This window comes from Microcaecilia unicolor, chromosome 7 (assembly GCF_901765095.1).
Source record: "Microcaecilia unicolor chromosome 7, aMicUni1.1, whole genome shotgun sequence".
Classification (NCBI taxonomy): Eukaryota; Metazoa; Chordata; class Amphibia; order Gymnophiona; family Siphonopidae; genus Microcaecilia; species Microcaecilia unicolor.
Genome location: NC_044037.1, coordinates 174,421,120 through 174,434,366, shown reverse-complemented (window position 1 = coordinate 174,434,366; position 13,247 = coordinate 174,421,120). Strand labels below are relative to the sequence as shown.

Sequence of the window (13,247 nt, the reverse complement as noted above, 5' to 3'; positions counted from 1 at the left end):
ACTACAATAAGGTCAATATACAATTGCCAGTCTGTACATTTCCAGCACATCAAACCTGCTTCATACAGAGTCCACTGCTAATCTCATCAGCAACCTTGACTTCACATTTTTCAAAGTTTTTACAATTATCCCCCCCCACTATAATACCACTAATCATCCCATTGCTACTTATAATAATAACCCCCCCCTCCCCCCACCCTGTCCATTACCCATCTATGAACACTTCAAACCTGTACCCTTTAGTCAAAATCCCACAGTAACCCCGATTATGGTTCAAGGCCCAATGGAGCCCAAATCCATTCCTATTTGGCCAATTCTTTGCGTTCCTTCGCCAGTAACTTCTCCTTTTCCGCAATGTACCCAAGCACTGTTTTCCACTTGGTCACTGAAGGAGTATGGTAAAATTATGTATAATCATACCTGATAATTTTCTTTCCATTAATCATAGCTGATCAATCCATAGACTGGTGGGTTGTGTCCATCTACCAGCAGGTGGAGATAGAGAGCAAACTTTTGCCTCCCTATATGTGGTCATGTGCTGCCGGAAACTCCTCAGTATGTCGATATCAAAGCTCCATCCGCAGGACTCAGCACTTAGAGAATTACACCCACGAAGGGACACTCTGCCCAGCTCACCACCGCCGAAACGGGGGAGGGGAATTAACCCAGCTCATCCCCACACAAGTGGGGGAGGGGAATCCGTCCAGCTCATCCCCGCGGAGCGGGGGAGGGACACCACACCCGCCGATGCGGGGGGATCTGGCTTATCCTGCAACCGCAACCGCGGGAGGAGCTGACTGACCCTAACACCGCCGAAGCGGGAGGGGTACAAAACTGCCCTACAGCCGCACGAAGCGGGAGGGAGTGCCGGCAGAATTTTAAGTCTCAATCCAGCCCCGTAAAACGGAGGGGAGAGGAATGCAGCAGCTCACTGTAACACAAACTCGTCTTAACTCTTGAAGAATCCAAGTGAAAAAACTTGAACACGAAGTCTTTCTGAAGTAACTGAAGACTAAACTTGAACCTGAAATGCAACCAGAATAAAAACAATACAGATATCTGGGAGGGGCTATGGATTGATCAGCTATGATTAATGGAAAGAAAATTATCAGGTATGATTATACATAATTTTACCTTCCATATCATCAAGCTGATCAATCCATAGACTGGTGGGATGTACCGAAGCAGTACTCACCCAGGGCGGGACATAGAAATCCCTGACCGCAACACTGAAGCTCCAAACCGGGCCTCCGCCCGAGCAGCCACAGTCAAGCGGTAATGCTTGGAGAATGTATGGGCCGAAGCCCAAGTTGCCGCCTTGCATATCTCTTCCAAGGAGACGGAACCGGCCTCTGCCATCGAGGCCGCCTGAGCTCTTGTAGAGTGAGCCTTCAGCTGGATAGGCGGCACCTTCCCCGCGGCCACATAAGCCGCTGCAATGGCTTCCTTGACCCATCTTGCCACTGTAGGCTTAGCAGCCTGCAGACCCCTACGAGGACCTGAATACAGGACAAACAGATGATCCGAATTCCGGAAATCATTGGTCACTTCCAAGTATCTGATGATGACTCGTCTCACATCCAGATATTTAAGAGCAGAGTACTCCTCTGGGTAGTCCTCCCTACGAAAGGAAGGGAGACATAGCTGCTGATTCACATGGAAGCGAGAAACAATCTTGGGCAGGAAGGAAGGCACTGTGCGAAAAGTCACTCCTGCCTCAGTGAACTGTAGAAAAGGCTCTCGACACGAGAGCGCCTGGAGCTCGGAAACTCTTCTGGCTGAAGTGATAGCCACCAAAAAGACTGCTTTCAACGTCAGGTCTTTCAGAGATGCCCTTGACAAGGGTTCAAACGGCGGCTTCTGCAATGCTCTTAGCACCAGGTTGAGATTCCACGCAGGCACCACTGAGTGCAGAGGAGGGCGCAGGTGATTAACCCCCTTGAGAAAGCGCACCACATCTGGCTGCGAAGCCAGGGAAGCACCCTTCAGGCGGCCCCTGAAGCAAGCCAGAGCCGCTACCTGGACCTTAAGGGAACTGAGCGACAGGCCTTTGTCCAGACCTTCTTGCAGGAATGCCAACACTGAAGAAATTGGAGCAGTGAAAGGAGAAAGAGAGCCTGCTTCACACCACGCTGCAAAGATACGCCAAACCCTGGCGTAAGCAGTAGAAGTAGAGCGTTTCCTCGCTCTCAGCATAGTGGCGATGACCTTGTCTGAGAAGCCCTTCTTCCTCAGACGCTGCCGCTCAATAGCCAGGCCGTAAGACCAAAGGGGGAGGGATCCTCCATCACCACGGGACCCTGATGTAACAGGCCCTGCTCCACTGGCAGCCGCAGAGGATCGTCGACTGAGAGCCTGATCAAGTCCGCATACCAGGGACGCCTGGGCCAATCCGGACCCACCAGGATTATCCGGCCGGGATGCTTTGCCACCCGGTCTAGTACCCTGCCCAACATGGGCCAGGGCGGGAACACATAGAGAAACTCTTGTGTCGGCCATTGTTGGAGAAGAGCATCTACTCCCAGGGATCGAGGGTCCCGTCCTCTGCTGAAGAAGCGCGGCACTTGGCAATTGGCCGATGACGCCATCAGATCTAGGCTCGGCTGGCCCCAGCGCTTCGTGATGTCCAAGAACGCCTGAGCAGATAGCTGCCACTCTCCGGGCTCCAAGGTATGGCGACTGAGAAAGTCCGCCTTGACATTCATGACTCCGGCAATGTGGGCCGCTGACCGCTGTTCCAGGTTCGCTTCCGCCCACTGGCATAGACTCATAGCTTCCTTGGCTAGAGGGGCGCTCTTGGTACCTCCCTGGCGGTTGACATAGGCCACAGCCGTGGCATTGTCCGACAGGACCCGTACAGGCTTCAACACCAGTACCGGGATGAACTCCAAAAGCGCCAACCGAATGGCTCTGAGTTCCAGGAGGTTGATAGACCACTTTGCCTCTGCAGGAGACCAGAGCCCCTGCGCTGTCCTTCCCAAGCAGTGGGCTCCCCAGCCCGATAACGAGGCGTCCGTCGTGACGACAATCCACTCTGGGGACACCAGAGGCATTCCCGCAGACAACTTGTCTGTCTGCATCCACCAGCTCAGTGCCTTGCGCACTGCTGGATCCAAGGGAAGACGCACCGCATAATCCTCCGACATCGGAGTCCAGCGCTGCAGCAGAGAGTGCTGTAGAGGTCTCATATGGGCCCTGGCCCAGGGCACTACTTCCATCGTGGCCGTCATAGAGCCCAACAGCTGCACATAGTCCCAAGCCCGAAGAGGAGAGGCTACTAGGAACTGGTCCACCTGAGCCTGAAGCTTGACAATCCGATTGTCTGGCAGGAACACTCTGCCCACTTGGGTGTCGAATCGAACTCCCAGATACTCCAGGGACTGAGTCGGGCGCAGCTGGCTCTTCTCCCAGTTGATGATCCATCCCAGGGAGCTCAAAAGAGCAACTACCCGGTCCACAGCTCTGCCGCACTCTGCATAAGAGGGGGCTCGGATCAACCAGTCGTCCAGATAAGGATGGACTTGTACTCCTTCCTTTCGCAGGAAGGCCGCTATGACCACCATTACCTTGGAAAAGGTCCGCGGAGCAGTAGCCAACCCGAACGGGAGGGCTCTGAACTGGAAGTGTCGGCCCAGGACTGCAAAACGCAGAAAGCGTTGATGAGGAGGCCAGATGGGAATATGCAGGTACGCTTCCTTGATGTCCAAGGATGCCAGGTACTCCCCTGCCTTCACTGCCGCTATAACAGAGCGGAGAGTCTCCATGCGAAAGTGCCGCACTTTCAAGGCCCGATTGACCCCTTTGAGGTCGAGGATAGGCCGGACAGAACCTCCTTTCTTTGGTACCACAAAGTAAATGGAGTAACGCCCCTTGCCAAGCTGACTTTCTGGCACCGGAACGACCGCACCCCGGCGGATCAGATTGTCCAAAGTCTGCTGCACTGCCACAGCTTTGACCGGAGACTTGCAGGGAGAGAGTACAAACCCGTCTCTTAAGGGTCGGCAGAACTCTAGCTTGTAGCCGTCTCTGATGACTTCCAGCACCCAAGCGTCTGAAGTTATTGTGGTCCACTCGCCCAGAAACGAGGCCAGCCGTCCTCCAATCTGCACTGGGGCGTGGACCAATACCCCGTCATTGGGTACGAGACCCTGGGGGAGGACCGGAGGGAGCACCTCCGGGACGGCGGTCTCTGCGAAAGGAATGCTGCTTGGGGGAGAACTTCCTCTTAAAGGAAGAAGGGGCAGAAGCACCCGACCTGCCCGGGCGGTACCGACGGGCTTCCTGAAACCGTCCTCTGGAGGTACTGGGACGAGCACTAGCCCGAGCCCTGACCTCCGGTAACTTCTTGCCCTTAGACGTGCCGAGATCAGTCACGATTTTGTCCAGCTCGACCCCAAAGAGCAGCTTGCCTTTAAAAGGCAATCTAGCCAGGCGGGATTTAGAGGCGTGGTCAGCAGACCAATGTTTCAGCCAAAGCCACCGCCGCGCAGAGACAGTCTGAGCCATGCCTTTAGCTGAGGCTCTCAAGACATCATACAGCAAGTCTGCCAAATAGGCCAGGCCCGATTCCAGGGCTGGCCAATCATCCCTCAAGGAATGATCCGAGGGGAAAGCCCGCTGCACCATAGTCAGGCACGCCCTGGCCACATAGGAGCCGCAAACTGAGGCCTGCAAACTTAAAGCAGCCGCCTCAAAGGACGACCTTAAGGCCGCCTCCAATCTCCTGTCTTGGGCGTCCTTTAGGGCCGTGCCACCTTCCACCGGCAATGCCGTTTTCTTAGTCACCGCAGTGATTAAAGAATCCACGGTAGGCCACAGATAGGCCTCACGTTCACTCACAGCCAAAGGATAGAGGCGGGACATAGCCCTAGCCACTTTAAGGCTCGCTTCTGGGACATCCCATTGAGCCGAAATTAAGGTGTGCATGGCATCATGCACGTGGAAGGTTCTAGGCGGGCGCTTCGTCCCCAGCATAATGGCAGAGCCAACAGGGGCTGAGGGAAAGACGTCCTCCGGAGAGGATATCTTCAAAGTGTCCATGGCCTGTAACAACAGGTTGGGCAAATCCTCCGGGTGAAAAAGTCGCGCTGCAGAGGGGTCATCCGCTCCATCCGAGCGGGGATCCGTCTCCTCCAAGGAATCCGCAAAGGACCGTTGGGAGACCCCAGACACGCTGCCCTCATCTACATCGGAGGAGACAAATTCCTCCAAGGCCTGGGAATCAACCCGAGGACGTTTTCCTCTGGGAACCTCAACCTCTTTACCAGAGGAGGGAGCGGGGGCAGCGTTGTGCATGAGGAAGGCCCGATGCAGCAGCAAAACAAATTCGGGGGAGAAACCCCCCAGACTGTGCACTTCCGCAGCCTGGGCAACAGCCCTAGGCGCTCTCTCAACCGGCGCTCGCAACAGCGGGGGAGAGACATGCTGCGCATCCAAAATGGCGTCCGGCGCGAAACTCCGCGAAGGAGCCGCGCGGGAAGAACGGCTCTTAACTTTAGCCGCTTCTGTGCCGTCGCCCAAATTAAGGGCGTTCATGGCATTAATGTCTCCAACCTCAAGGGCGGCCCAAGAAGAAGCCGTCCGAGCCGCGTGGCCGGCCAAGATGGCGGAGGCGAGGAGCGGGGGATGGGCGTTTATGGCGGGAAAAACTGCCACGCCGGAGGAAGGACCGGGACATGCATCGGTCGCGAAACTGTCACCCACCAAGGGCGAATCCGGCTTGAAGACCCCCGCATCCCCTCTAGAAGCGCTCGAGCGACCCGGGGAGCAACCCTTTGCGCCCTCGCCCTCCGACGCCATGTGCCACGAGGAGAAGAATCGGGGAACCCCCGCCCGCTATAAAAAGGTAAAATTACCTGCTGTCCGCTCCGAGTCGTAACGACCTGGTGTCTCAGTGAGTAGCTGCAATAGACGCTTAAATAAACGTCGAAATAAACGCCTTTAAGGCCGTTCAAAATTTTTTTTTTTTTTTTTTTAACGGAGCCAGCGGGAGGGGGGAGAAAAGGAGGGACCTGGCACCACCAGGTTTGCACTTGCTCAAAAGAGCCCTCAACCCCAGGCACTCAACAAAACCTAAAAATTAGGCTTGGAGGCCTAGCCAGAGCTGCTGCTGATGTGTGACCACCACCTGCTGAGATAGAGAACATACTGAGGAGTTTCTGGCAGCACATGACCACATATAGGGAGGCAAAAGTTTGCTCTCTATCTCCACCTGCTGGTAGATGGACACAACCCACCAGTCTATGGATTGATCAGCTTGATGATATGGAATATGCTGTTTCCATGCTCGCACAATTGTCAATCTGCCTGCACAAAAACTATACTTCGCTAAGGTTTTGCCCTCTTCCTTAAGTCCCATTATATTTTTATGAAATAGATATACTGCAGGGTCCCATGGTATATCTATTCCTACCCAATGTTGCACCCTTCCCTGAACAGCCCTCCAGAAGGCCCCCACCTTTCTACATCCCCACCATATGTGACCCACGGTGCCTATTTGGCCGCAGTGTCTCCAGCACATCTGAGATACCGTATTAAACATATGGTGTAATCGTACAGGAGCAAGATACCAACGATATAATATTTTAGTAACATTTTCCTGAATATTTACTGCTGGGGATATCTGAGCTGAGCCTCTTTCCATTCTTTGCCATTCCTCCTCTGTGTAGCTTACGCCCAGATCCTTTTCCCATTGGACATGGTGCTTAAGACTTTTCGGGAGCTGATCTCGCAGGTACCCATATAACAGCGTGATTAAGTCCCCTAGTCCCTTGTTCCCTTAAACATTGCTCTTCCAAAAAAGAGACTTCTCTAAACAAGTTATCTCGCACCCCTGGGGATCGTAGAAAGTGTATTAATTGAGAGTAGGCATACTGATCCTTCTGGGGGAGATTTTATATTTCAGCCAATTCCTGGAACGTGACAAAGCTCTCTCCACTCAGTAACTGTCCCCACAGATCTAAGCCCCCCCCCCCCCCCCCCCCCCCATCTAGTGAAGGCTGAGGGGGAGCATCCCAACAAGAATGTTAAATTATATGCTATAGGTGAAAGCCTAGAATTATATACTTTCCGTTTTCGTTCCATTCTATCCCAGCAGAGAAACGTGATCCGTAGAGGATTTTATGCACCAGGGTGCAAACTTTAAAAGTGATCTGGTCTTTAATGGGTAGCCAACGTAGTTTCTCACGCAGTGGCCTCGAACTTTCGAACCTTGATGTTTCATAGATGAGCCGTGCAGCAGTATTCTGAGCAGTTTGTAATTTTCTTTGAAGCATTTCTTTGCACCCTGCATACATTTCATTGCAATAATCAAGGTGGCTTAATACTAGTGTTTGAACCAGACTGCAAAATACATCTCTAGGGAAATAAGGCTTTATATGTTTCAGTTTCCAAAGAGCGAAGAATGCTTTCTTGGTGGTAAAGTTTGTTTGAACTGCCGTTTCTGCCCTATTTCGGCACCTTGCCAAAGATTCGGCACAGAAGTAGTGCCTAATATTCAGTACATATATAGAATTTTCCCCTAGCGATTTTGGTGTGTATATTATAGAACAGCACCTAGCACTTACATAAATGTCAATTATCGGCACCTCAGACACACATAAGTGCTATTACTGTGTACCATACATGCACACTTAGTACAGTACAAGTCCAAAAATCTGGACTGCTCGGGGATTGGGTCAGCCTGGATTTTTGGATTTTCTGGATTCTTAAGCAGCATTTTTAAAATTCAAATTTAAGGCAAATTTTGTTCATTTATTCATTAACAAATACAGAAAACAGGAAAAAACATACTGTAAAGGCTCAAATTTAAAATGAGTGAATAAATACTGTATCCATTTCCTGCATCTCTTTTCCCCATCCAGCATCTCTATTCCCCATTCAGTATCTCTCTGGTTCTTTCTTCCCATCCAGCAACTCTCTTCCCCATCCAGCGTCCCTCTTCCCAAAGTACAGGGCCTCGGACCCCAAGGCCCCACCATGGCTACGCCTTCCCCCTCCGCATGGTCTGGCATCTCTCTTTCCCCTCTTGTCCCTGCCTGCAGCTCTTCTGGTGTACAGACCTTTCCAGAAGTCTTCGGTGCTGCCGCACCAGTGGCAGCCTTACTCACAGGCTGTCTTCAGCATGCATCATGCCTTCCCCTCTGACCCATCCCACCCTTTCTGATGCAACTTTCTGTTTTCAGAGGGAATGAACGGGTCAGAGGGAAAGTCACGGTACAGGCCAGAGGCAGCCTGTGAGTAAGGCTGCCACTGGTGCTGCAGCAACAAAGACTTCTGAAAAGGTCGGAACGCCGGAGGAGCAGCAGGCAAGGCCAGAGGGGAGGTGGAGACGTCAGACCCGTGCGGACGGGAGTGAGTCTGGATTCTCGGGCAGTCCAGAAAATGCAAATTTAAAGGGTACAGATTCTTGGGTAGTCCAGATTTCCAGCATTCGGATTTTTAGACTTCTACTGTATCTAACATTAGGCACCAAGTTATAGACTTGCCCTTATTGCATTTTGAACAGAATTCTTACACGAATAATTACTCACCAGAGGCTGCCATTCTCCAGTGGAATTCCGTAAAGGTTTATCTTGTCACTTGTCATCTGCTGGCTCAGTGAAAGGACAAGCGCAGCAAAGTACACTAGAGAAACAGAGAAAAATCAGTTACATACTGAGGGCCTGATGCACAAAAGTCCTGTTAAAAACTGCATGTGTTTAGATCCTCAGTAGAACTTACCAATTTGGAAATAGCAAGTGATGCTCAAAGGAAATCGCATGCAAATGAGCTGCACGCAATTTCAGCAAGCAGCTCGGTAGGGAAAACACCTACTACATTCGCACAACAATCTCTCGGTAAGTGTCTCTGTTCTGCACATGTGCTAGGGCTTGTGTACTCTTTCCTTTCCCCTGCAGTACTTGCTGGTTTCACTGTCCCTGTTTCCTTTCTCTTGCAGTGCTCTGGTGCTAGCTCCACCTTCCTCCTGCAGCTTACTTGCCTTCCCTCTGCCCATGATAATTTTGCTTGGGAATCTCCTCCTTGCTTGAAAATCCCCCTAGCTGACATCATACAGGCTTTCCCCAGCTGATTGGCTGTCTGCTCATTTCTCTACCCACCCCCCCAGCTGACATCACAGGGGCTTTCCCCAGCTGATTGGCTGTCTGCTCATTTCTCCACCCCCCAGCTGACATCATAGCTGACATCACAGGGGCTTTCCCCAGCCCATTGACTGTCTGCTTGTTTCTCCACCCCTAAGCTTTTCTCTGCTCTTCCACACTGCTTGCTGTTGATATAAAATCTCCTCTTTGCTGAAAGCCCCCAACCAGCTGTTTCTCTGGCCTTCTAAAGCTGTTCTCTGCTCTCCGATAAGTTTTGCTATTGAAAAATCAAGCTGACTGCTCTTCCCAGAAGTCTCCCTCACACAACTGCTCCAGACCTGAAGGAAAATTTTGCACGATAAAGGTAGGCTCCTTTCTGTACATCATTTGGAATGCTCATTTTAATACTAATACACTTTTTGTAATAAATACATTTGCATAGGATTATTGTTAGCTGCTACCCCAAATGGTAAAAACCATGCAGAACCCCTTTGTGCATTAGACGCTTAATAACATGATTGCTAGACTGGCTAAAATCAATTTAAATTAAACGTTGCTAGCACAGTACGCTTGAATATCGGCCCTTGAGAATGTTCTGTAAAAGAATGTATGCAGTGTTAACCAACAATTCTGCTTACCTTTTTTTCTAACCATTCACATTTAAAATAATACACTGGTCTAAAGACTTGAAGCAACAGTACCTCCTTATTTCAGAAGGCAATAATTTTGCATAAGAGGTTACTGGAGGGGAGGAAAATATATTTCTTCTGGTGTGTTTATTAAAACCAGTGTTAAAGATGGTGATCCACTGATGAATCAGATTTGCTCTGGGCAGTCAGCTATGGCACTTCCCCTTCTTTCTAAGCTCTTCATCAGCTACTTGTTATGTTATTCTTTGGACTAACTGCTTGTTGTTACATCTTTGTGAGAACTCTGAAATTAGGGTTTACCTCTCTGGAGAATGTTCATTTTAAAACCATTATTGAAAATTCTTTTCCTTTTTCTGGGAGGAGACTTTGGAATATGTTACCATTAGATTTAAGACATATGCTTTTTTACTCTTCCTTTAGGAAAGTTTTGAAGACTCATCTGTTTGGTTAGTAGTTGAATCTGGCTAACAGTTTTTGGGTTTTTTTTCTGGAATTGATTCTTTTTATTATTACATTTTTTTAATGCTACTTCTTTCTATTGCAGAGCTCTCTTGATATGTGAACCGATGTGAATCCTCTTTTTGGAAAACGGGCGGTATTCAAGACTTCAAAAGAATAGAATTTTTGTATTTCGCTACATTCCAAATGGATTCTAAGCGGATCACAACAATATAAGTCCTACATAATAGGAGAATTACAATACTCCATCACTTTATATAAAAATAAAAAGATTGCATACTTTTTACAAACAATCCTGCAAGAATTTTTCTTTAAAAAAGTAAGTCTTAAGAGCCTTTCAAAAGGTAAAATATATCTTAATTTGCCGAATGCTTAAAGGCAGTGAATTCCAAACATTTACTCCTTGGTACAAACATGAAGATTCTAAAAAGATTTGCACCATACATTCTTTTCAGATGGATAATTAACTTTATGCACTGTTCTTTACAAGCTGAGCAAAATGTAGAAGGAAAATCCACTCCCCGTGGACTGCTTCTTTATGAGCTCCCACTAATGAGCTCAGCCCTTTAGGCAAGTGACCATGGAAGCAGAAATGAGCATTTCTAACTTTACCAGTTTGTTTTCAAACCCCAAAGCAGTTTTGCCTATTCTGAACAAAATTAAAATACGCAACTGATAAAAGGAAGAAGCAGCAAGACTGCCGGCCTTTTCAAGCACTACTCCTTTAAATATGATTAAAGATGAATTAACTAGAAGTTAGGAATATGGCCCTCATTCTCCTGTGTATCTTCTGCTCCCTGCTGCTTCAAAAGCACAATTGCTAGCATTTTGGTTGAGAATGTAGTTAAATATACATCTCTGCTAAGGTGCTGTTGCTTTTTGTTTGATGCTCTGTGTTGAGTTGGAGGTTATGGCATCCACCTTACTATGCTGCATGCATCTGCCGTCAATGCAGTTTTCCTGTTTTGTTTCTCATGGGACATTTGTGGCATCACAGTAGCTTCTTCTCATGCACTCCTGCATTTAAATTAGCATATCGACAGCCACTGAATGATTCTTTCTACAGTGCACTCACAGAAAGACGCCACAGCTGAAGGATCAAGTGTAAGAAAGCCTCGCATTGCCACTGACACTTTAGCCAAGTCAATCCTGTAATTACAACAAAAAAAGGTTTAATCAAAACAGTGAGTGTGTGTCCAGTGCTAAAGTTTGCAGAATCCTCTTGTTCTACTATTCAATTTAATGTTTTAGGGCAGGAAAATATACTTGCTATATTTTTCTGCTGCAATAATAGTTACATTACAATATCTCCCCTTTTAAGGATAGAAGTTATGCTTCCTGATTTAGAGTTTCCTCTCCTGTTCATGCATGCAATGTTGATTGCAAAGGTTACAGAGGTTTACATTAGGCATGAACCTGAAATACTGTAAACCTGCTTTACCTGTCAAATGCTGAAACTGTACTGATGGCCAAGAGGAAGTACAAAAGACACTGAGCAGGGTATGCCAGGGTCTTGTATGACTGAAGAAAGTTGTAGAGGGTAGCCAGCTGGTTTCCAGATAGCACATAAATCACAATGATGTTCCATACAGCATAGCCAGCAAGGAAACCATGAGAAAAGAGGCCAATCACTCTGTGTGCGGCAGAGAACAATTAGGTTATAGAACTGAAACAAAACTGTAAACTCTACTCACTATCCCTTCGGCACATTTTCTATCCTTTAACTTTCAGAACAGCTACATAATGAAATCAGCTTCAGTAATCCACAAAAAAGGAACACATTTAGGGGAGAAGTTATCAGAATGGGCTACTGTTAAGACATGCTATTTTACCACTACTGTGTTATTATAGCACAGGTCCTATTTTATGCAACAGGACCTAGCGGGGCATTTTCGAAAGGATGTCCAAGTCAGAACAGGTACACCAAATACTCCTAATACAATTCCCAACACTAACTCTGGTACATAAAATACTGAAGTTGGTGACAAACCAGAGTTATTAAAGTAATCAAAGAGGTATATGGGTAGAAAGATCTTATGTACTAAAAGAATGATACAAAATTAAGAAAAAAAATTTTAATGTGAAGGTGAGATTCTCAGAGTTGTAACTCAAACGGAACAGTACCCAAAGGTAAAAACTTTTTCCTAAGGGTGGATAAGTTTCTCAATCATTGAAAATCTCCAAATGAAATGTGAGCAAAATCTGTGCTCCCAATCCAAACCGTGACAAAATAATCACAAATGAGAAAGAATGAAGAATAATTTCTCCTAAATCTATCTATCCATATCCTCAATGAAAACAGCACTCACTCAATTCTTACACATAAACGTACTAACACTCATAAATTTCCAATCAAAATTATTTGAATCATACTACAAGCTCTACTAATCTAGTTCATAAACATGCTATACTAGAAACATTTGATGACATATATATGCTAAACCCAAATATAACGTGTCAAAAGATCCCAAGAGGGATATAAACTAAACTAGTACTTCAAAGTATTATAAACAATACACTATTATGATGTATCATTATTAAATAGTGCTATACCCTGTATCATACTCATGCACTATATTCCTATAAAAATTGTTTTGAAGGACACAAAGTAGAGCTTATATATTAAATCATTTACTTTATTTGTTTTCAGATAATTGCAGCTTTGAATCCGAGTTCCTGACAAAGATTTTTCGAAACCCTGCAGAGTCAAACTCATGATGGAGTCAGCTATCTGAGAGTGCGTTGTTCGCCGACTAATTTGGAGAGAGCTGATTAATGCCAAAAGAATTTGTTGCTGTTGGGTGTCATGCACACACCCGATGGCACTGAGATAACTGCGCCTTTATTTAACTACAAGAAATGATTTCACATACAAGCTCTATTTTGTATTCTTGAAAATAATTATGTTTTACACACAAGAAAGGGCTCTTTCACAATTCTATGGCTAAAAATACACATATAAGTACCCACATTAAAAAAGATAACATGTACTCATATGCACACCATGCATAGGTGCAGCTTGGGCAGAGCATAACTAGAGTTGCCACATTTTCTAAAA

General features: G+C 47.3%; 1 protein-coding gene across 1 annotated transcript in view; it reads right to left on the bottom strand.

Moving 5' to 3' along the window:
• Window positions 1-13,247, bottom strand: part of TMEM237 (transmembrane protein 237) — an 80,628-nt gene that overhangs the window by 30,241 nt on the left and 37,140 nt on the right. The window contains exons 9-11 of the mRNA XM_030210114.1: window positions 11,631-11,822; window positions 11,265-11,338; window positions 8,532-8,625 (exon numbers count right to left, since the gene is read on the bottom strand). Of these exons, the coding sequence (XP_030065974.1) occupies window positions 8,532-8,625; window positions 11,265-11,338; window positions 11,631-11,822 (360 nt within the window). The remainder of the gene's footprint in view (window positions 1-8,531; window positions 8,626-11,264; window positions 11,339-11,630; window positions 11,823-13,247) is intronic.